Source organism: Oncorhynchus keta, chromosome 8 (assembly GCF_023373465.1).
Source record: "Oncorhynchus keta strain PuntledgeMale-10-30-2019 chromosome 8, Oket_V2, whole genome shotgun sequence".
NCBI classification, from domain to species: Eukaryota; Metazoa; Chordata; class Actinopteri; order Salmoniformes; family Salmonidae; genus Oncorhynchus; species Oncorhynchus keta.
Window position 1 is genome coordinate 33,199,067 of NC_068428.1, and position 24,870 is coordinate 33,223,936.

The window sequence follows — 24,870 nt, forward strand, 5'->3', positions numbered from 1 at the left end:
TTTTCCCAACATGGTTACAGGGTTAATACCGTGTGGCTACAGGGTTAAAACAGAAACAACTCAAAGGTTACCAGTTTAGGCATTCAGAGTGGTTAAGGTTAGGGCTATAGTTTGAGGAATGCTAATGAACCTTGTGAGTTTGCGCCCAGTGCTGTACGATAGTGACCAGCATGATCCTACATTAGGACCATAAGTTTATTTATTTAAAAAAAATTAACAAGTAAAATTAATAGTCTGATCATTTACACATCAAAGAAACGTGTCTCAGCTTAACAAAATCGTCTTTGGATAGGCTCAAATAATTTTGTCACAGCTTTACAAAATTGAATATCAAAGCCACAGAATACAGGCTTTCAATCCACACCAAAGACCAGAACAATATTGACAAATTCTACATAGCCTAACTATAAAATATGGATGAGCATCCACACTGGAGGAAAGTTTACCCTTCTACAGTAGGCCTACTGATCTGTCCATCAACTGATGGCCCAAATCAGCTCATCAACTCAGCCAGGGATACACTCTAGCCTATTATGGGGTTTCACACCGTTCATTATGTGACAATGGATAGGCTAATGGATAGCCTACAGAATGTAGCCTATTGGAATATAATCAAATAACAAGGGGCATATTACAACCATCAATGGCACTAGATTAGATTATCGCCAGCTGATGTCTCGTTAAACCATCAATTTGCGCTAAATTTTCCAGCACAGCTGATCTCAATTGCAACCATTATTGGTCACGTCATTTTAAAAAATGATGTCAGTACTACAGTCCTGCTTACAACCAAAGTTTCAAGATATGTTCGCTCTCTGGTTGGTTGTAATCAGAACAACTTAGTCCTTTTTGAACATACTAATGGTGATGTGTCTATTGGCAAACATTCCATACAATAGAAATCAAGTATTTTATTCTTTACCACAGCAAATCTACTGTGGCAATTTACCCGACACTTTGTATGAATGGAAACTAATGTTGTTGTAGCCTACTGTGATTATTTTATTTGTTTCCTATTTCTGGTATGGTCATTTCTTATCAAGATCAAGGCTAAAATATCCTTGGACTGTCCATATTTGATCAAACCCAATGCTGACGTGTGCATTCAGAAGGCAGCCACCCTAACCACTAGACCATCTCAGGCCACAATTTAGACCTTAGGATACACTTGTATGTCGTAGCCTAGTGGAGACCAATATCTATCTTGTGTTATTAGGCTATTTAAAATGACGGTTGTTGATGTGTATGGCTGCATTTCAGACACATTTTGGTACATTTGAATGTTGCAGGAATAGGACCTAGGACTAGCGTTTGAGCGAGAGAGAATGATTCTGATAGCAAGCCCTGATCCCAGTGACTGCCCCCGCATGGAGAGAAAGAAAACAGATTTTTTTCAGGGACTCATGAGGCTCCTGATGCAGCAGGAAATTTTTCTGTGACAAAAGATTAAGATACAAAATATGTAGTCTAGTATTGTAAATATAATTCACATTTGTGCCTGATCCCCCCCCTCAATATTAATTCAAATCTGCTAAAATAATGGCGTGGAATGCACCTGCTAGAAATCTGAGAAATATGTAAATTTCAATGGAGAAATGATCAGGGATATCCACACACACATTAACAGCTTGTGGGGAACATACCCCTTGGAAGAGAGCGTGCTGGACCTGAAACCACCAGCCCTGGTACCACTCCTTCGCCATACACTTCACTTCCTCGATGAGCTCCAGTCTTTCCTGGTCAAAGGCAGTGAAGGATCTCGCCCCTTCTGGGTAAGTCAGTGTCAACCTCATCAAAGCCTGTCACCCCCCGTATGCAGTCCAGGGCCGGCAGCAGGATGTGCAGAGTGGTCTGATTAATACAAGTCAATATGATCTTGTACAATCTGACAAGTTGTTCCTTGGTCATCTCTATGGAACAAACAGAACAAAGTTTGTCAATGCAGCTGTGATATTTTAGATACTGAACAGAAGGCATTTGATCAACATAGTTTTTCTTGTCTGCCGACAAAACTTGGATCAAGTCTGATATGACAGATGAATGAATATAATATTAGACCATAATTCCACGGCTAATCCATTTCTCTCAATTCAATAAAATAATACCATCACTCCCACATCCAATGTCAAAGGCCGATGGGGAAATGTACAGGATTTCTGAATCCTTTATAGAGCGCCTGCCACTGCCTAGAGAAGAAAAAAATAAACATGTTACAGTTTTTAGTTGGTGTTTAGTTCCTTCTGCATAAATGTTGATTTTTTTTGCATATATCACAGACAACAGACAAACAGGACATCTAACATACTCATCAGTGAGATTGCAAAGGAATGAGATGAGGATTGGGTAGCAGTATTCAACCAACTCATCCTCGTTGCCTGGGCCGAATGCGGCCTTAAGAGCTTTTTTCTCTCCAGGAGATCGATTACAGATCCTCTGTCCAGGTGTTTATTCCTGAATCCTAAAGATGTGAGTGCCGTTGAGAAAGTACAAGAAAATGTAAGAGAAATCCATATGTTTCTCTCTCAATACTATGCTCTGATACTGACACAGTATGTAACCTTTCATACTGTCTACACTATTTGACTACAATTAGACTACAGTCTCATTGAAAACAGATGACAACCTGCACATCACAGACAGATATAGAGAACCCATGGTATAGGCCTAAATCTCTGAGCTGCATCGTTGTCAGTGCCCTGTTCCCCTGATTTCTTGGCACGAATCTTCCATTTCCTTTTCTTGGCCTCCATTTTGTGCTGGGCCACCGGTTCTTCCTCATCAAATTCCTTCCCCCTTACTCTGGGGATCATTGGGGCGGTAGCGTAGCCTAGTGGTTAGAGCGTTGTACTAGTAACCAGAAGGTTGCGAGTTCAAACCCCTGAGCTGACTATCCAGATGAATCTGTCGTTCTGCCCCTGAACAGGCAGTTAACCCACTGTTCCTAGGCCGTCATTGAAAATAAGAATATGTTCTTCACTGACTTGCCTGGTTAAATAAAGGTAAAAAAATAAATAAATTAAAACATCTTCATCCCTCTTTACTGCCTACAATGAATTCGAAAAGGTCAATGTCTGATTAGATACCTGCAAAGGACATCACATTAATCATTGTGAATGTTTGAGAAAATGGTAGGCCTAGATATTTTTGAGGCATTATGTTCAAGCAAATGCCTGCTTAGATTACTATTTTCTTTTTTACACTGCCCAACATTTCATGCACTTTAAAGTTGGTTGCCAACCGCCATATAAAGTCCAAAGAAGATGAAGCCTGAAGGAGGAGCTATTTCTAGAAACGAACTCGGTTTACCCTTTTATCTGTGGATTAATTGTCGGAGTAGAGGTCCTTGTGCATTTCAGGTAAAATAACAACTCAATGTTTATATCCCAGGACAAATTAGCTCGCAACAGCAAGCTATCTAGTTAGCTAAATTGCCATACATTTCTTATTTTTTTCGACCTGTCCCCAAATTAAAATAGTTGGTTCAGAGTTTGTTTTGATATTTCAACCTGCTTGTCCTCATAGCGTCTGGTGTGGGTGGACAAAATCAACATGCGCGAGATGACGCAGGCGCGCGCCTGGGCTAGTCAGCATGTTACGCTTTTATTAATAAGACATCATCAAACCTCAAAACCTCAGACAAACCCAAACGCTTTGGAAGGCTTTTTCCAAACCTGCTTTACAATCAAACGCCATTATTATCAGCAGCCCTCCAGAACACTTGCCCGTAGACTACGATATTGTTCAGTATATCTTTTGGAAGTTTGGTCAATTTAGTGGGTAGGCAACACTGAAAATGTTTACTCAAATGAATGGGGAAGAAAGAACTATCCAGATGAATGAATACATAAATAGGCCTATACTAAATTGCAGTTAGGCCCATTCCCTATACAGTTTTCTATGTCAGCGTCTTCAGCATCACAGAAACACCAGCTTCGTCCACATAAAATAGGAGATTGAAGGCTCAATCTGTTTTAGTTGTTTTGTTTTGTTATAGACAAACCTGCCTGGACATATAGTTTGATATTGATAATAATGATCAGGCTATACATGCCTGCAAACTTTTTTTAAAAGTTGGATATAAATCGTTTATCATGTCTTTTTCTCTTCAACAACAGTATTTTCAAATTGTTTAAAAATTCATCAAAATGTTGCAGTTTATAGACACGTAAATCTTACTATAGCCTATCCACTAGATGGCAGTATTTACCTACCTGTCTGTACCAAAAGGCAACTCAATGTTGCAAAGATACTGTACCTAACTAGGCTGTTTTAATTCGGTCTACTTCCATCTGATTGTCGCATACATGGTCAAATAAACGTTAGGCTACATTTAAGTAGGGTAGCTTGTCTGATTTAACTTTCAGGGATGTTTAGTACCTAGGCCTACATTGTAGCCAAACATGATCTAATGAGCCAATTCTGAAAATCTCACATATTTAGTAAGGCCTACCTTGTTTTTATCCATACTTGCATGACGAAATGAGCCATGAATGCAAATGTCCATTGTTACTGATTTCAAGTCCTGCTGCCTACTTCTTCACCTGATGCCGTGACCTAACAAATTAGAAAAACTATTTTGCGGTGATAGGCATAGGCTACAAAGCGCTACGAATGTGGGAAAACATTTATACAAGTGGAAAAGTGCAGTATTATTTCCCTTTTTACAGTGCACACATTTGACTAGGCAAACAGATGTTTTACTGTTATTGTCATCACTGGTTGTTGTTTTGGTACTGAAGCAGAGTTCAGGTGCAATTGCACGAGGGAAAAAAATACGTTGGTTGGATCGACTGTCGACTTCGATGAGGTTTTGCTTTCACAGAAACTTGGGTGATTCAAATACAATAGAGTGAAGTGTAAAGCGCAACACCGCTCAAAGATATGGCAGACATCGCCCTCACGTTTGCCAAGACCTGATTTGATTTAGTTATTATACATACACATTCAATATTGTTTACCTAACTACTAGTCTTTGAAACACACATATTTGCCATCTACCCGTCTGTCTGGAATATGGACATTTAAATACTGAATTGATTAAGATTTTGAAAAACACTTTCTGGATGAAAATGAACAGGGCGATGTTTGATAAAGTCTCTCGGAGTGCTGATCTAGGATCACTTCCTCCCATGTCATCTTATTTATTCTGATCTAAAAGGCAAAACTGATCCTCAATCAGCACTCTGACAGGCCCAGGCATTGCATCAAATAGAGTGAAAATGCTGGACATACTTTCTGGAGGGGCAGAAGGACCTGGCACATCCCGGATCGTCGCTCCACCTGCCATTTACATACTGCCCCCCACAGGGGTCAGATAGATATCTTACAGGAGTCTGGGAAGTTTCCTGTGTGTTGTCACATGATACAGTAAGAGGTGGGATGTTTTTCATCTCATTAGACGGTACAGTGGGCCAATGTGTTATGTTGATGTCTCCATTGTGATACCTTGTAACCCAACCTGATACATTGTAACCCAACCTGATACCTTGTTTTTTGTTTGTTTTTTTAACCTTTATTGAATTAGGCAAGTTCTTATTTTCAATGACTGCCTAGGAACAGTGGGTTAACTGTCTGTTCAGGGGCAGACTGACAGATTTGTACCTTGTCAGCTCGGGGGTTTGAACTTGCAACCTTCCGGTTACTAGTCCAACGCTCTAACCACTAGGCTACCCTGCCGCCCTTTGTAACCCAACCTGTTACATTGTGATACCTTGTAACCCAACCTGTTACATTGTGATACCTTGTAACCCAACCTGTTACATTGTGATACCTTGTAACCCAACCTGTTACATTGTGATACCTTGTAACCCAACCTGTTACATTGTGATACCTTGTAACCCAACCTGTTACTGTCATAACATGCAACAAAGCCTTTAACATTGGAACTTTGGAACTTTGCAGGGCCTCAAAATCTGTTTGTACAGTGGGGTGAACGAGAGTACCAGCGTGTCCATGCACGTGTGTTGCTCTACCTTTGAAGTGGTTTCATTTGCATACTTTAGCAGACACTTATCAAAAACCAATTAGGGTTAAGTGCCTTACTCAATGGCACATCAACAGATTTTTCACTTACTTGACGATGAGAACCAGTGACCTTTCGGTTATGGCCCAATGCTGGTAACCGCCAGGCTACCAAGTGGCTGGTGTCTGTCTGGATTTGGCTGATGACTCCAGGATGTAGGAGGACGGCCCCCTCATAACATGGTACCTGTAGGATGCCCTTCCCATCCACCAGTGGAGCAACGTATGACGTCACCAGATGATACAAAATGGCACAATATAGCAAAACGTTTTGAAATGTAAACCAAGATGAGTGTTTCTCACAGGAGGTTGGTGGCACCTTAATTGGGGAGGATGGGCTCGTGATAATGGCTGGAGCAGAATAGGTGGAACGGTATCAAATACATAAACACATGGTTTCCTTGAGTTTGAGGCCATTGCATTTGCTCTGTTCGGGCCATTATTATGAGCCACAGCCACTCAGCCTCCAGCTCCCTGTCTAAACTACTTCCACCTACTGAACACCACCCAGTTCTATGGCATGTGCTCAATTGTGAGCTCTGATGTTATCTCCAGGTTTTTGGGCATGTCCAGTCGACGTGCTGTCTCCCATCCATCACCCATGTTAGCAGATATTCCCAAACCTGTGAAGGTACGACATACTACAGTCAACCCATTCTATAGACTGCCCTTTTTGATATATTCATTACCAATGGTATGCATTAAGAATGAGATTCTGGATTGAAACACATAGGCACATCTGCCTATATGTGTGCACTTCAAGTGTTAAAGACAGATCACCAAATGACATAGACTTTTTAATTTTTCAAAAGCAAGTGGTAAAGTATGTTGCCCTATTTGTTTTAATGTTATATTCCAGTGTTATCTATACTGAAGTTAATGATTCTTGCTTTTCAGTATGACAGAAGCCCCATTGAACTGTTGGCAGACAGTTGAATAATAACATCAAATCCTATCTACTCTAAAGGGTGCCTGAGGAAGGCACAACGCTTCATCAAGGACCCAACACACCGCAGCCATGAGCTGTTTTCTCCCTTATCGGAGCATTAGGTCCAACAGGCTCAGAGAGTTTCACACTTGAACTGGACTGACCACCTGTCCTTATTCTCCACACCATAGCACACATACTAAGTATACAAAACATTAAGAACACCTATTTCCATGACATAGACTGACTAGGTGAAAGCTGTGATCCCTTATTGATGTCACTTGTTAAATCTACTTCAATCAGTAGATCAGGGAAAGACAGGTTAAAGAAGGATTTTTAAGCCTTGAAACAATTGAGACATGACTTGTGTGTCATTCAGAGGGTGAATGGGCTTAGACAAAAAATGTATTTCAAGAACTGCAATGCTACTGGGTTTTTCCACACTCAGTTTCCCGTGTGTAGCACCCAAACAGTCCACCACCCAAAGGACATCCAGCCAACTTGACACGACTGTGGGAAGCATTGGAGTCAACATGTGCCAGCATCCCTGTGGAATGTTTTTGACACATTGTAGTCCATGCCCTGATGAATTGAGGCTACTCAATATTAGGAAGATGTTCCTAATGTTTGGTATACTCAGTGTACATTCATACTACACACACACAATCACAACTGCTGCTGTCAGACTCATATTATATTGCTCAGAATACACTGCCCACCCCACTTACATGTAAATAGTGTGTGGGGGGGGGGGGGTGGAGAATTGTGCCTTTCTGTACTATATTGATGCTAAAATGTTTATTATATTCTAGTTATGTCCGTATAGTAATCTTTTTGTTGTTGTTGCATTGTCCAGAAGGAACCTGTAGCGTTTCGTTGTACGATGTATACCATGCGTATCCCATACATACAACTACATTTGAAACCACATACCAGTCTTTCTGCCCAAGGCCATAGACCTTTGCGTTTCTTTTTGCAGGGACAGTATACATTAGTCAACATTTTCAGAAAAAGTGCCAGTTTTAGGCAACAGGCTAATTTTCGACCTTAGTCCTTCAGTCTATCAATCCCCCATCTGCAAAACAATAACCAAACAGCAGGTGTAGCATTCAGTGAGCTTTAACCGACAAAAGCAATAGTGTAACTACATGTTGAGTGTCTGACATGGTGTTACCTGAGTACATGTTGAGTATCTGACATGGTGTTACCTGAGTACATGTTGAGTCATAGGTGGGTGACTGCCTAGATAGGCGATGGGAAAGTAGCTATGACAGGAGTCCTGAGTATCGAGGCTTAACTATCCCATACAATAGAAATCAATCAATAAAATCAAGAACCATCATCAGGAATCACGTGATATGAAGGAGTGGGGCGCCGCCCGACCAACTTGTTTCAGCTGTCATAGGAACAAGCTCATCACTCGGAGCACAACTGTCAAACGGCTGATCATTGAGCTTCTCCAGTGCCAAGTGGCAGAGGGCGTGTAATTCCGGTAAAGGACGTGACCACATCCAGGCTGTATCCTGCAGTCAGTGATTTACCCATTGATTTGAATTTTTTGCAAAATGTTTATTACAACAGTCTTACCCCCATCATATCTCAAAACCTAAGGTTACTCCATTGATTATATTTTTTGAATTCCTCAAGGAAACAACATATTACCTCAATACCTGCCATGTTAATTTATGGAGTGCTGGTCCATGCAGCCCCATAGCTCCCTCAGTGGCCTCGCACTGCACAACATAAGCGTCAACTTGACTGTTGTGCGCAATAGCCTATATTGGGCACATATCCCAGTGGAGATTGTACCAAATGGTGGATTTATACATAGGCAAATACATTACCTGTCAATTCCACTCAACATCTAATAATTGGATCAGGACATTTTCCAGTGTGCAAAAAAACCCCATTGAATACTACCATTACAGAGGCCCAAAAGCAACCTGAAAAGCCCCCCTAGCATCACAAATTGTAGGATGTGGCAATACAACTGATCAGTCATCAAGGCTGCTCCAAGTCTTCAGTTACTCAAGTTAATGGTCCTTCTGACTGACATACTTTTCTGAAAGGACATTAGTCTCTAGACCAGGGCTCTCCAACTGTTCCTGGAGAGCTACCGTCCTGTAGGCTCACTCCAACCCTCATCTAGCGCACCCGATTAAAATAATTAGCTGAGAAACTGAATCAGGTTAGTTACAACAGGGATAGGAGAACACCTAAAAGAGGCTAGCTCTTCGGAAACAGGGTTGGATCCCTGGGCTAGACCATCATGTATGGGATTGGCATGACTGACCACCCTATCCCCAGAGAACACAGAGCAATGACATTGAGAGTAAACTCATTTATTTTGTCATCTGCACTCTACAGTTGGAATTCGGGGAATTCAAAAACAACGTCTTTGCCTGTGAGCTTCTTGTAGACACCGGAGAAGGTCTCAACCTGAAAATAAAGGCAACCACTGGTTAACCACTGCATAGACTGCAACATTTACAGGTTATGATGATCAATATATCAATTGCATATGACAACACAAAAGGCATGCATTTGGCACATTTGCCAAAGACATTTGCAGCACATAAAGCATTTGAGACATCAAGAGAAGTTGTACACTGCATGGTTTAGCCCCCCAGTCATGGCCCAAAGGGCTCTGGGAAGATGTAGGAATATACAGAACACCGTCCTCACCAGCCCGAAGGCCGGGGACAAAGCTTGCTCTCCAACGTCGTGGAACGGGACTGTACGTCACAGTACTGTGAAGTACTACGCTCCCATACGCCACAAGGACAGAGCCATGTGAGAGCAACCTCACCGGATGTCCACGTTGGGGTTAAGGTGGGTGAACAAACTGCGACACGACTCACTTTGTGTTCCACATTGTTCTGCTGAGCCTTGTCAAGGTGGACCTTGATGAGCCGACTGCTGTCCAGCTTCACACGGATCCTCTTGCCAACAATCTCACTGGGGAAGACCAGGTCTTCAAGGATGGCATCGTGCACGGCAGTCAGAGTACGGCTGGAGAAACAAATCACAACATGCATTAGACATTTGAGGCAATTACAGAAATGTTCTAAACCGTGCGAAAACTATTTTTCCTACAACCAGTCTCATTCAAAATCAGAGGAAGATTCTTTATGCATGTATTTAAAGGGCAACAATCAAATAGCTATACAGGTATTTTGAAATCATTACTGGAGACAAGCAGAGTCTGCTTTAGATTATAATTGTTTATATATTTACCAGGCAAGTTTACTGAGAACAAGTTCTTATTTACAGCAACGACCTGGGGAGTAGTTACAGGGGAGAGGAAGATGAATGAGACAATTGGAAGCTGGGGACGATTAGGTGACCATGATGGTACGAGGGCCAGATTGGGAATTTAGCCAGGACACTGGGTTTAAAACACCTACTCATAGGGTAATGCAAGGTAATAGGAAGGAAAGTTGATGTTGCATTATATGGTTTGTCCCCGTTTAATCTTGTAGCTATATAATAACCTATTATAAAATCCCATTAAAAGCATACGACATGGTATTAGTGAAATTGTACACCGCATGGTTTAGCCCCCCAGTCATGGCCCAAAGGGCTCTGGGAAGATGTAGGAATATACAGAACGCCGTCCTCACCAGCCCGAAGGCCGGGGACAAAGCTTGCTCTCCAACGTCGTGGAACGGGACTGTACGTCACAGCACTGTGAAGTACTACGCTCCCATACGCCACAAGGACAGAGCCATGCGAGAGCAACCTCACCGGATGTCCACGTTGGGTCCAAATATGGTGTGCAAGTATGGCAGCATCAAATACGGCACAACAATTTCAACTTCTAAACCTAGCACCCATTTGCTCTAACTTTAAAGCTACAATACATGTTCTTCCATACAGCATGCAGTCGTGGACATGCTGGTGTGACAACAGAACTCACCTCCTGGGACGCTTCTGCTTATTCTTGATACGGCTTTTCCTGGTTGGTTTGGGCAGGATTCTCCTCTGCAAGTAAAAAAAAACAAAATAAAAAAAAAACAAGGCTTACTTACCAATTTACACATGGAGACTTTTAAAGCCCAACAAGCATTCTAAATAATGTACACTGCATGGTTTAGCCCCCCAGTCATGGCCCAAAGGGCTCTGGGAAGATGTAGGAATATACAGAACGCCGTCCTCACCAGCCCGAAGGCCGGGGACAAAGCTTGCTCTCCAACGTCGTGGAACGGGACTGTACGTCACAGCACTGTGAAGTACTACGCTCCCATACGCCACAAGGACAGAGCCATGTGAGAGCAACCTCACCGGATGTCCACGTTGATATTATGCTACACTCACAGCATAGAAACATGTATATTTGAGCACTAAAGAAGTCTGTTAATAGACTTCTCCAAAATAACCAAGCTAACCGACAGTGGGGTCACCGCAACAGCAACTCGTGGAAGACAGGACAGCGAGACAACATCACCCTAACCTGTGCAACGAAGACGACGTGTTTTCCGCTGAACTTCTTTTCCAGCTCCCTCACGAGTCGCACCTGAATCTTCTGGAAAGATTTCAGCTGGGGCACGGGGACAAAGATGATGATGGCTTTCCTGCTACCACCAACTTCAATTTCCTGGGGGAGAGAATAGCATTTCAGTTAGAGCACAAATTGAGGCAAATACAAACACTTCAATAGATGCTTTGAGTGCTTCAGCTGTCTGAATGAAATTGTATGCACTGCATGGTTTAGCCCCCCAGTCTTGGCCCAAAGGGCTCTGGGAAGATGTAGGAATATACAGAACGCCGTCCTCACCAGCCCGAAGGCCGGGGACAAAGCTTGCTCTCCAACGTCGTGGAACGGGACTGTACGTCACAGCACTGTGAAGTACTACGCTCCCATACGCCACAAGGACAGAGCCATGTGAGAGCAACCTCACCGGATGTCCACGTTGGGGTTAAACTCAAACACAGCTTACTAAGAGTCAGACAAACTCCTACCACTTTCATCTTCAGTTATCCAAAAATGGTCTGAGCAAATAGTCAGAATGAAGGCAAGTACAAGACATGCAGTACAGGATCCTTGCCTTTGCAGCAGTGATGTTCAGCTCCCTCAGCTGAGCCTTCATGTCTGAGTTCATCTCCAGCTCCAGGAGAGCCTAGAAAGAAGGCTGACGTGTTAAATATGGCTTACAGCATTAGCCAAGCGACTAAGGAAGTTTTATACAGTGCCATATATTGACAGATTTGACATAGCTTACCTGGGATATTCCAGACTCGAACTCATCTGGCTTTTCGCCATTGGGCTTCACGATTTTGGCGCTGGTACTGAACATGGCCTATGTCTCTGGAATTAATGAAAGACAAGACTACCATTTGAGCATACTCCGGAGTCCTGTATGTCTTTGGACAACATGCACGGTTTCAGGTAATGTAGTATACACACTGAAACTAACCAACGTTAGCCGAGTGGTCCATATGCCGACTCCATCACACCATACAGACATGCAGTTACTAGCTAGCGCTATCGGCTAAGGTTGATCAAACGAACAGTCGACAACGGCTGATTTCATGTACACATTCAAAATACAAATGACGTTAGCTAGCTAGTAGCCATGCCATCATAAACAACCTGACAAGTAACTATTGCATCAAACAATGTACAGGAGATAGGGTCGCATGTTCCAAGTGAACTACTTAACATTAGTTAGCTAACGTTAGCCAGTTGGCAGTCTTTAAACCAGGTTCATTATCAAACGGCTAACGTTAGCGAGCAACGGCCTGACAGTACTCAACCATACCTCAGGCTAAACAACTGTCAGGACACTTGACAAAAGGAAAATATTAAAAACGGTTAAAAAAGCCACTAGTCGACGAACTATACAGGCAATTCTTACAAGAACACATGGGCCTCAACGCGCCAGCTATGCCTCCTTTCCGTTTTCATGTTAGGTCTATCCTGAAACACTTCATACAATGAATTACAACGGCCATCCAAAACCTTAAATATAATAATCTAACGCATCAACAGTCTTACATCAACTCTGATACAAGACCGAGGAAATTCTGTGCACATTTACAACAGTTTGACAAGAAATTCCGACCAGTGGGAGCATTATCTTGACCTACCTCTGTCAACGACGGCCGGGGAAGAGGCCGGAATCTCGCGAGAGGAGTATACAAATACGTCGTGGAAGGAATCATGGGAACACGGAAGTATGATTTTTAACACCAACAGATCAGTGCAGCAGATATCGTGAACGTTGAAGTAATTCATGTAAATACCGAGTCCAAAAATAAGCATGTCAGCGTAGATCATGTTCAAATGTATAGCTAACTTGTAGAGTTGTGTGTTGACATTACGGTCGTTAGGTAGTAGCTAGCAATATGTGTTTGCTTTGGGTTAGTGGTCTAGCAAGCTAGCCACTGTTTACATACCTATATTTGTTTCCAATGATGGCTAGCTAATAGTTGTCCTTGCATTTTAACACATAGCTATTTAGTTTGTTCAACTTGTTCACATTTCTGAAATCAAGACAATGACCGTTACCCGTTCTTTATAGTATAATACACAGAGCAGTCTGCATTGGCACAGAGGAGATGGTGAAAGGCAAATTCTTCTACGCTGTGAGGAAAGGATTAAACCCTGGAGTTTACCAAACTTGGTGAGCTGTGTAGTAGTTACCTAGCTAGGGAGCTAGTTACCACTGTAGTGTGTCTTTAGACACATTTTTTCGTTTCTATTCACATTGGATATCATGTGTTTACTTTTTCAGGGATGAATGTAAGAAACAAATTGACAAGTTCCCACATGCCAGCTACAAGAAGTTTGCTGCTGAAAAGGATGCCTGGGCTTTTGTCAGAGGCGAAGCAAGGTCGATAACACCAGACGTGTCAGAGGGTAGATTGATGGCTATGTTCTTTCTCTATGGGTCACTGTACTTGTGAAATGACAATACAATGGGTACTGTTGTTACTGGCATTAGGAATGGGCAGCCTATCTTGTCATTAGACAAGTAGTGCGCCATTCAGGCACAGCAGAATCAGACTTCTACTCAGACCAAGGTATTATCTTTCAGGAACCAGCTATGAGGCAACACTCCCACGAAGGGCCCCGGAGGCCCTTGAGTATATTCCCATTGGTCAGAAGAGACACTATAATCACGTGGAGGAGGAGGAGAAGGAGGTGGTGTCCCCTGCCAAACGAGCTAAACCTTCCCAGGAGGCATCTCAAGACAGCTGTGCATCTTCAAAGAGCTCTGATGGATTCACCTACATGGGTAAATATACCTGTTACTCCTTTAAATCGTATTTCTTGTTTTTGTAAATGTAAAACATTTTTTGTGAACAATTATTTTTAGTATATTCCATATAAGGCAACATAAAATCAGTAAATACAGCAGTACACATCAAAAAGTAATAATACATTAAGCAAAGAATCAAGAAGGAAAACACAATGTTTGACTGTCATATATACACATACCTATACACATAAACATGCACAAATAAACCCCAAACTTACAAATATAGCTTATAGTAGCAGAAAATATCCTATAATGATGATTGAAAACTAATTAAACATGATTAAGAAAACAGTCTGTTTTTCCAGGTGATGCAGTGGTGGTGTACACAGATGGCTGCTGTTCAGGCAATGGGAAGGCCGGAGCCCGAGCTGGGATTGGGGTGTACTGGGGACGTGACCATCCTCTGTGAGTAGGCCTGGGTCTGTGGTTATAACTCATAGACTGTTTGACACTACCGTGGGTTGGTTTTCATGTGGACTCTTTACTGTAGGAATGTAGCAGAACCGCTGGATGGAAGACAGACCAACCAGAGGGCAGAATTACAGGTAAGTACTGTGTTTGTCTTATTTGTTTTAATTCTGAACTCTCTTAACCAGATTGCTGTTATTTGAATGGAATTGCCACAGCAACCTTTGGATTGTAACCCCACAGAGATTTAATCCCACATTTTGCTTCTGAATGGCACAGGCAGCCTGTAAAGCCTTGGAGCAGGCCAAAGAGATGGACATCAAGAAGTTGGTGCTCTATACAGACAGCAAGTTCACAATTAATGGTATGTGTGTGCTGCTTATAGCACTTTACTAACACTCAATCAGCAAGGACTGACTGATTGTGACATGGCTTTGTGTGATGCTGCAGGCATGATGCAGCATCTAACATTAGTAGCTAGGCCTGCTAATGCAACTATCTGAATGACTGTTGTGTTGTTTCCTCCAGGTGTCACCAGCTGGGTGAAGAACTGGAAGCTGAACAACTGGAGGCTCAAATCTGGTGGCCCTATCATCAACAGAGAGGACTTTGAAAAACTTGACAAGTTAAATGAAGAGCTGAAGGTTGTATGGGTAAATATCAATGACGCCTGTTGCTCTACATATCTGTTAATATTTTCACTTCAATTGTAGTGGGTTTCAAAGAATGGAACATAGTTTCCCAGACTATGGATGATGATTGGGTCGTGTGTCCTGTGTGGCTCAGTTGATAGAGGTTATGGGTTCAATTCCCACGGGGGACCAGTGTGAAAATGTATGAGCTTACTCATGTAAGCTGCTCTCGATATGACTAAAATAAAGAAATATGTGAGGTCTCCTGATATGAAAATGGTTTTAGAACACCTATTCATACAAGGTTTTTTTTACAAGTTAATTTTTTGAATGTCTTTCCTTAATGCATTTATGCTAGTCAGTTGTGTCGTGACATGGTAGGGGGGGTATACAGAAGACAGCCCTATATGGTAAAAGAACAAGTCCATATTATGGCAAGAACAGCTCAAATAAGCAAAGAGAAATGACAGTCCATCGTTACTTTAAGACATGAAGGCCAGTCAATCCGGAAAATGTCAAGAACTTTTAAAGTTTCTTCAAGTGCAGTCGCAAAAACCCTCAAGCGTTATGATGAAACTGGCTCTCTTGAGGACCACCAATGGAAATGAGGACCCAGACTTATCTCTGCTGCAGAGAATAAGTTCATTAGAGTTACCAGCCTCAGAAATTGCAGTCCAAATAAATGCTTCAGAGTTCAAGTAACTTGATACATCTCAACATCAACTGTTCAGAGGAGACTGCGTGAATTAGGCCTTTGTGGTCGAATTCCTGCAAAGAAACCACTACTAAAGGACACCAATAAGAAGAAGAGACTTGCTTGGGCCAAGAAACACGGTCAATGTACATTAGACCGGTGGAAATTTGTCCTTTAGTCTGATGAGTACAAATTTGAGATTATTGGTTCCAACCGCCGTGTCTTTGTGAGACACAGAGAAGGTGAACAGATTATCTGCATCTGTGGTTCCCACCCCTGAAGTATGGAGGAGGAGGTGTGGGGGAGCTTTGCTGGTGACACAGACTGGTTTATTTATAATTCAAGGCACACTTAACCAGCATGGCTAACACAGCATTCTGCAGCAATATGCCATCCCATCTGGTTTGCGCTTAGTGGTAATGTAATTTGTTTTTCAAGTTGGACCACAGAGTGAAGGAAAGCAGCCAACAAGTGCTCAGCATATGTGGGAACTCCTTCAAGCATTCCAGGTGACTACCTCATGAAGCTGCTTGAGAGAATACCAGGAGTGTGCAAAGCTGTCATCAAGGCAACTTGATGTGGCTACTTTGAAGAATATAAAATATATTTGGATTTGTTTAACATTTTTGGTTACTACATGATTCCATGTGTTATTTCATAGTTTGGATGTCTTCACTATTATTCTACAATGTAGAACATATTAAAAAAATAAAGAAAAACCCTTGAATGAGTAGGTGTGTCCAAACTTTTGACTGGTACTGTGTGTGAGATGTATATTAAACATGCACACAAACAGTGCCTTTAGGAAAGTATTCAGACCCTTTGATTTTTTTCCACATTGTTAGGTTACAGACTTAAAATGATTAAATAGTTGTTTACCCTCAATCTACACACAATACCCCATCATGACAAAGCAAAAACAGGTTTTATAAATGATTGCTAAAATGACTTCAAACATTTACATAACTATGCAGACCCTTTACTCAGTACTTTGCTGAAGCACCTTTGGCAGTGATTACAGCCTCGACTCTTCTTTGGTATGACGCGACAAGCTTGGCACACCTGTATTTGGGAAGTTTCTCCCATTCTTTTCTGCAGATTGTCTCAAGCTCTGTCAGATTGGATGGGGAGTGTTGCTGCACAGCTATTTTCAGGTCTCTCCAGAGATGTTGGATTCAGTTCAAGTCCGGGCTCTGGCTGGGCCACTCAAGGACATCCAGAGACTTAACCCAAAGCAGCTCTTTCATTGTCTTTGCTGTGTGCTTGTCCTGTTGGAAGGTGAACCTTTGCCCCTGAGCGCTCTGGAGCAGGTTTTCATCAGGGATCTCTACTTTGCTCCATTAATCCTTGCCTTGATCCTGACTAGTCTCCCAGTCCCTGCCGCTGAAAATAATCCCCACAGCATGATGCTGTCACCACTATGCTTCACCGTAGGGATGGTGCCAGTTTTCCTCCAGACAATACCCCATCGTGGTATTTGGCATTCAGGCCAAAGAGTTCAATCTTGGTTTCAATGCCCCTTTCCCTCGGTTGCTCAGTTTGACCGGGAGGCCAGCTCTTGGAAGAGTCTTGGTGGTTCCAAACTTCTTCCATTTAAGAATGATGGAGGCCACTGTGTTGTTGGGGACCGTCAATGCTGCAGAAATGTTTTGCTACCCTTCCCCAAATCTGTGCCTCGACACAATCCTGTCTCGGAGCTCTACATACAATTTCTTTAACCTCATGGCTTGATTTTTGTTCTGTATTGCACTGTCATCTGTGGGACCTAATAAACACAGGTGTGTGCCTTTTTAAAAATCATGTCCAATCAATTGAATTTACCACAGGTGGACTCAAAGTTGTAGAAACATCTCAATGATGATCAATGGAAACAGGATGCACCTGAGCTCAATTTCAAGTGTCATAGCAAAGGGTCTGAATACTTAAATACATTTTTTTATACATTTGCAAACATTTCTAAAATACTGTTTTTGCTTTCTCATTATAGGTATATTGTGTGTAGATTGCTGAGGGAAAACATAAATGTAGTTAATACATTTTAGAATAAGGCTGTAATGTAACAAAATGTAGAAAAAGTCAAGGGGTCTGAACACTTTCCGAAGGCATGGTGTGTATGTATGTATGTATGTATGTATATATGTGTATGTATGTATGTATGTATGTATGTGTGTGTGTGTGTGTGTGTGTGTGTGTGTGTGTGTGTGTGTGTGTGTGTATGTATGTATATATGTATATGTATATATATATATATATATATATATATATATATATATATATATATATATATATCCACCTTTATTTAACCAGGTAGGCTAGTTGAGAACAAGTTCTCATTTGCAACTGCGACCTGGCCAAGATAAAGCATAGCAGTGTGAACAGACAACACAGAGTTACACATGGAGTAAGCAATTAACAAGTCAATAACACAGAGAAAAAAGGGGAGTCTATATACAATGTGTGCAAAAGGCATGAGGAGGTAGGCGAATAATTACAATATTGCAGATTAACACTGGAGTGATAAATGATCAGATGGTCATGTACAGGTAGAGATATTGGTGTGCAAAAGAGCAGAAAAGTAAATAAATAAAAACTGTGGGGATGAGGTAGGTGAAAATGGGTGGGCTATTTACCAATAGATTATGTACAGCTGCAGCGATCGGTTAGCTGCTCAGATAGCTGATGTTTGAAGTTGATGAGGGAGATAAAAGTCTCCAACTTCAGCAATTTTTGCAATTCGTTCCAGTCACAGGCAGCAGAGTACTGGAACGAAAGGCGGCCGGATGAGGTTTTGGCTTTAGGGATGATCAGTGAGATACACCTGCTGGAGCGCGTGCTACGGCTGGGTGTTGCCATCGTGACCAGTGAACTGAGATAAGGCGGAGCTTTACCTAACATGGCCTTGTAGATGACCTGGAGCCAGTGGGTCTGGCGACGAATATGTAGCGAGGGCCAGCCGACTAGAGCATACAAGTCGCAGTGGTGGGTAGTATAAGGTGCTTTAGTGACAAAACGGATGGCACTGTGATAAACTGCATCCAGTTTGCTGAGTAGAGTGTTGGAAGCAATTTTGTAGATGACATCGCCGAAGTCGAGGATCGGTAGGATAGTCAGTTTTACTAGGGTAAGCTTGGCAGCGTGAGTGAAGGAGGCTTTGTTGCGGAATAGAAAGCCGACTCTTGATTTGATTTTCGATTGGAGATGTTTGATATGGGTCTGGAAGGAGAGTTTGCAGTCTAGCCAGACACCTAGGTACTTATAGGTGTCCACATATTCAAGGTCGGAACCATCCAGTGTGGTGATGCTAGTCGGGCATGCGGGTGCAGGCAGCGATCGGTTGAAAAGCATGCATTTGGTTTTACTAGCATTTAAGAGCAGTTGGAGGCCACGGAAGGAGTGTTGTATGGCATTGAAGCTCGTTTGGAGGTTAGATAGCACAGTGTCCAATGACGGGCCGAAAGTATATAGAATGGTGTGGTCTGCGTAGAGGTGGATCAGGGAATCGCCCGCAGCAAGAGCAACATCATTGATATATACAGAGAAAAGAGTCGGCCCGAGAATTGAACCCTGTGGCACCCCCATAGAGACTGCCAGAGGACCGGACAGCAATACCTCCGATTTGACACACTGAACTCTGTCTGCAAAGTAATTGGTGAACCAGGCAAGGCAGTCATCCGAAAAACCGAGGCGACTGAGTCTGCCGATAAGAATATGGTGATTGACAGAGTCGAAGGCCTTGGCAAGGTCGATGAAGACGGCTGCACAGTACTGTCTTTTATCGATGGCGGTTATGATATCGTTTAGTACCTTGAGTGTGGCTGAGGTGCACCCGTGACCGGCTCGGAAACCAGATTGCACAGCGGAGAAGGTACGGTGGGATTCGAGATGGTCAGTGACCTGTTTGTTGACTTGGCTTTCGAAGACCTTAGATAGGCAGGGCAGAATGGATATAGGTCTGTAACAGTTTGGGTCCAGGGTGTCTCCCCCTTTGAAGAGGGGGATGACTGCGGCAGCTTTCCAATCCTTGGGGATCTCAGATGATATGAAAGAGAGGTTGAACAGGCTGGTAATAGGGGTTGTGACAATGGCGGCTGATAGTTTCAGAAATAGAGGGTCCAGATTGTCAAGCCCAGCTGATTTATACGGGTCCAGGTTTTGCAGCTCTTTCAGAACATCTGCTATCTATATATATATATATATATATGATATTAAGTATGGGATGTGTGTGTGTGATATATATACACAGCAAAACAAGAAATGTCCCTTTTTCAGGACCCTGTCTTTCAAAGATAATTTGTAAAAATCCAAATAACTTCACAGATCTTCAATGTAAAGGGTTTAAACTCTGTTTCCCATGCTTGTTCAATTAACCATAAACAATTAATGAACATGCACCTGTGGAAAGGTCGTTAAGACACTAGGCAATTAAGGTCAAAGTTATGAAAACTTAGGACACTAAAGAGGCCTTTCTACTGACTGAAACGCCACAAGAAAGATGCCTAGGGACCCTGCTCATCTGCGTGAGCGTGCCTTAGGCATGCTGCAAGGAGGCATGAGGACTGCAGATGTGGTCAGGGCAATAAATTGCAATGTCCGTACTGTGAGATGCCTAAGACAACGCTACAGGGAGACAGGACGGACAGCTGATTGTCCTCGCAGTGGCAGACATTGTGTAACAACACCTGCACAGGATCGGTACATCCGGACATCACACTTGTGGGAATGGCAACAACAACTGCCCGAGTTATACCAGGAACGCACAATCCCTCCATCAGTGCTCAGACTGTCTGTAATAGGCTGAGAGAGGCTGGACTGAGGGCTTGTAGGCCTGTTGTAAGGCAGGTCCTCACCAGACATCACCAGTAACAACGTCGTCTATGGGCACAAACCCACCGTTGCTGGACCAGACAGGACTGGCAAAGAGTGCTGTTCACTGACGAGTCAAGGTTTTGTCTCACCAGGGGTGATGTTCGGATTCGCATTTATCGTCGAAGAAATGAGCGTTACACCGAGGTCTGTACGCTTGAGCGGGCATCGATGTGGAAGGTCCGTCATGGTCTGGGGCCGTGTGTCACAGCATCATTGGACTGAGCTTGTTGTCATTGCAGGCAATCTCAACGCTGTGCATTACAGGGAAGACATCCTCCTCCCTCATGCGGTACCCTTCCTGCAGACTCATCTTGATATGACCCTCCAGCATGACAATGCCACCACGTGCAGAACAAGCAGTCTGATTACCTGCAAGACAGGAATGTCAGTGATCTGCCATGGCCAGCGAAGAGCCAGGATCTCCATCCCATTGAGAACGTCTGGGAACTGTTGGATTGGAGGGTGAGGGCTAGGGCCATTCCCTCAAAATGACCGGGAATTTGCAGGTGCCTTGGTGGAAGAGTGGGGTAACATCTCAGAGCAGGAACTGCCAAATCTGGTGCAGTCCATGAGGAGGAGATGCACTGCACACCAGTATCTGGTGGCCACACCAGATACTGACTGTTACTTTTGATCCACCGGGACATGCAACTACACCCATACTTTGACTGCTTTGCAATGACTGTCATTGGCTGTTGATTACATCACTTTTTCACATAGTTGGGGTCACAATAATTTTCTGATATCAAAATGGGGTCGTGGACCAAAAAAGTATTGGAACTTTCATGGATGGATGCACAACTGAAACTATTAACAGTCTCCTTCTGCCTTTGACTCTCTCTTCTCTCTCTCTTCTTTCTCCAGTTGCACATCCCAGGCCACGCTGGATACCTAGGAAACGAGGAGGCTGACAGGCTGTCCAGAGAGGGGGCAGCAAAACGCTCACATTAGCCCTACAAGATAACAGCCCAATATGTCATATTTACTTATCTTGTTTCTCGGTTAAATTCTATCAAATTGGGAGTTCAAGAATTAATAATTCAAGATCGTTTTGTGTGTGTGGGGGGGGCATTTTTCATTTTCCAGGATATTTTTTTGTCTTTTCTGTTGGGCTGCCAAGTTCTTTTCCAAAGAACAATGTTCTGTTTCTAAGTTAGTTTGTTTTTATTAAATAAAGCATCCTGTCTGAAATATTGTTGGTTGTTTAATTTAAGGAATTCCTTTAGCTTTTACCTGTAGCATAATATGAGCATGCATTAATACTGTAAAGTAATTCCATTGTGGTAGTAAAGTCGGCCTATTCACTAACCACGTTTCCATCCACAGTTTGTATGCCAGTAAAGTAGGGCTGACGCAAATTAGTCAACTGGTCGATTCTTTGGTCGACCGAGATTGTTTTAGTCTAGCAGTAACAAATATATATTTGCCCCCACCTCAGTGAATTTATCTATTGCGGAGGCCTATACTAAAATCAAATGTATGCTTGATCTGAAAATGTGGTCGGAGGCTCCATATGGAGGTTGTGACGCAATTGATTGACGGTAGGCGGGGCGGTACATCTTGTATAAACTCAAACTCACTTCCTTGACAACAGCTCTGCACTGATCCGCAAAGCGCAAGAATTATGAATGCCCTGAGTTCTGCTCAGGCCATATCACCGTAAATGATGCACGGCCAAAGCAGACGTCGGATTGACCATGCATCCAGATGTACAATGCGCTCCCCCGCCAATTTGTGAATTGTTTGCGTTTGATTGTTACTGTATATCAATTCCCCATTACATTTCACCATATCACCGTTAATTCTTACAATTTCTAATCAACAATGTTTGTTGCTTTAGTTACAGCAATTATTTTAATACATTCAATATTCGTATTCCTGTCTTCACGTTCTCGTTGTCTAAGTGAACACACTGTTTGCATAGTGCACAACCTATGCTACATTGTGAGAAACAACATTTGGTTTATTTCATCCCATTTACCAGGTTTGTCAATTTAGTAGTCTTTTGTTTGAAGGGCGCTCCTGTCGATGTTGAGTAAGGACGCGCACGCATAGAAGTAGGCCTCTATAGGATACCTGGCAAATGTTTCCAGCTCTCTCCCTTTCGGTCACCACTCGAAAGGGAGAGCACGGCCGAAAATGTCGTGTTCTGATCCAGTGGAATTACTTCTTATCTAGCTGATTACTTCTTATCAGTGCTTGACTTGGACTGAAATAGGTTGCGGTGTTGGTCAGAAAATCTCCCCCCTGCCAGAACCCCCCCAAGCAATAAACATTTCAGAACAACTATGGCTGAATTATTATCCTTACACTTTCAAAAATACTAGTCGAATAATACATGGGAGGGATGACGACTTTTGGCAAAGAGATGTATTTATAGACTAATTCTAATCAGTAGCGGATTTAGGTACAGGCGACATGGGCAGCCGCCCACAGCAGCATCTTGCCGGGGGCGGCACCGGGCGCTGGGGAGGGCGCTGAAGGGAGGGTTCGCCCAGGGCGCCATACCAGCTAGAACCGTCACTTACAGCTGAAACAAATAGCCTACAGCTGTGTCTGTCCCGAGCTCACTTGGGGAAACTCTGAGGGCCCAGAATACTTTATACAATGTTGCAAGTGCGTTGCAGACAGGCCATGTGTAGCCAGTGTGATGAATATGATATTTATTTTTAATCGGGATATTTTCTACCTGCAGGCTGCAATGTTAAAAACATTTTTACATAGTTGGCAATGGCAATAGAAGTTACTTTAAGTTTGTATCATTTTTATTTAGATTGGGTGGGAGGGGGTTCTATTAAGCAATAAGAAACGTGTTTTAAGAAGGTAATACCAAGGATCATTTAGCTATTTGATTTTGAACGGACCCCTTGAAGTATCATAATATATATTTTTTTATGATTTGATTACATTTTTTCTGCCTCACTACTACACTGGGGATTAAGTCAAAATAACTTATTTAATCTATTCAAGTCAACTAAATGTGTGAAATGTGTTGATTTGACAAATCATGTTAAGTTAAGTTGACAACAACTCAATAAAAGCTGTAAACATAAAAAATCAAGTTCAGTTCGCAAAGAACAATTTGCTCAGTCAACTTTCAAATCAGAACTAATAAGTAAAATAAACTAAAACAAGATCCCAGTTGTTGACAAAAAATGACATGTTATATTAACTACAAGTCATGAAATTGTCTTAATTTACAAAACCAAGTTGAATCAGCTATGAAGTATCTCTTCCCTCAACTTTCAAATTAGATCCAATAGGTCAAATGAAATAAATAAAGACAACATTTGTTTGGACTTTAAATGTCCAGTTAGGATAACTACAAATCTTGTAATGAACTTTACTTACAAAATTAAGTTAAATCTGCTAAGACCTATGTGTTAATTTAACGTTCAATTCAGAACCAAGAAGTCAAATCAACAACACCAAGATAACAGTTGTGTTTACTAAACATTTCATGTTTTGATAACTACAATTAATTACACTGTCTTAACTTACAAAATCAATTTGAATCATCTAAGAACAATTTGTTCAGTCAGCTTTCAAATCAGAACTAATAAGTCAACTAAGCTAAAACAAGATCCTAGCTGTATTGACAAAAAATGGCATGTTATATTAACTACAAGTCATTACATTGTCTTAACTTAGAAAATCAAGTTGAATTAGCTATGAACTATGTGTTCCCTCAACTTTCAAATTCGATCCAATAAGACAAATGAACTAAATTAATACAACAGTTGTCTTGACTTTACATGTCAAGTCAGGATAACTACAAATCTGTACATTAACTTAACTTACAAAATTAAGTTAAATTGGCTGAGACCTATGTGTTAATTCAACTTTTAAGTCAAATCAGTGGTCTGTGCAACTGCTTCCAGTGCACATGTGCAGTTGTGTGGGATTGAGTCTGGGTTTGAACTTCTTAATTATTGCCCTAATAGTGTACTTATTACTTATTGTTTAATAGTTTTTTTGTGTGTGTTTTTTCTTTTCCACATTGTGATTGATGAAAAATGCATATTCCATGAGTGTTAAGTTATTTTTATACCCCAG

At 42.1% G+C, this 24,870-nt stretch overlaps 2 protein-coding genes and 4 non-coding genes across 7 annotated transcripts; 1 reads left to right on the forward strand and 5 right to left on the reverse strand.

The window, feature by feature from the left end:
• Nucleotides 1-9,275: 9,275 nt before the first annotated feature.
• LOC118387094 (40S ribosomal protein S7) lies at nt 9,276-13,119 on the reverse strand. Its single transcript, XM_052524021.1, has 7 exons — nt 13,040-13,119; nt 12,172-12,257; nt 11,998-12,069; nt 11,403-11,546; nt 10,869-10,933; nt 9,811-9,961; nt 9,276-9,388 (listed from the first exon to the last, which is right to left on the reverse strand). Exons 2-7 carry the CDS (start codon nt 12,244-12,246, stop codon nt 9,311-9,313), a joined length of 585 nt encoding a protein of 194 aa, XP_052379981.1. The 5' UTR covers nt 12,247-12,257; nt 13,040-13,119; the 3' UTR covers nt 9,276-9,310.
• LOC118387233 (small nucleolar RNA SNORA73 family) lies at nt 9,550-9,774 on the reverse strand. Its single transcript, XR_004826381.1, has one exon. It is a non-coding gene; the product is annotated as a small nucleolar RNA SNORA73 family (small nucleolar RNA).
• On the reverse strand, nt 10,488-10,712 carry LOC118387228 (small nucleolar RNA SNORA73 family). Its single transcript, XR_008141903.1, has one exon. It is a non-coding gene; the product is annotated as a small nucleolar RNA SNORA73 family (small nucleolar RNA).
• Nucleotides 11,025-11,249, reverse strand: LOC118387234 (small nucleolar RNA SNORA73 family). Its single transcript, XR_004826382.2, has one exon. It is a non-coding gene; the product is annotated as a small nucleolar RNA SNORA73 family (small nucleolar RNA).
• LOC118387235 (small nucleolar RNA SNORA73 family) lies at nt 11,642-11,866 on the reverse strand. Its single transcript, XR_008141904.1, has one exon. It is a non-coding gene; the product is annotated as a small nucleolar RNA SNORA73 family (small nucleolar RNA).
• Nucleotides 13,100-22,005, forward strand: LOC118387093 (ribonuclease H1-like). Of its 2 annotated transcripts, none has more exons than XM_035775247.1 (9): nt 13,100-13,187; nt 13,474-13,575; nt 13,687-13,811; nt 13,990-14,190; nt 14,520-14,619; nt 14,705-14,759; nt 14,902-14,986; nt 15,151-15,275; nt 21,679-22,005. In XM_035775247.1, exons 2-9 carry the CDS (start codon nt 13,511-13,513, stop codon nt 21,763-21,765), a joined length of 843 nt encoding a protein of 280 aa, XP_035631140.1. In that variant the 5' UTR covers nt 13,100-13,187; nt 13,474-13,510; the 3' UTR covers nt 21,766-22,005. The 2 variants fall into 2 exon arrangements, with proteins under 2 accessions (XP_035631140.1, XP_035631141.1); XM_035775248.2 differs by having other exon boundaries at nt 13,144-13,178.
• The last annotated feature ends 2,865 nt before the right edge of the window (nt 22,006-24,870 follow it).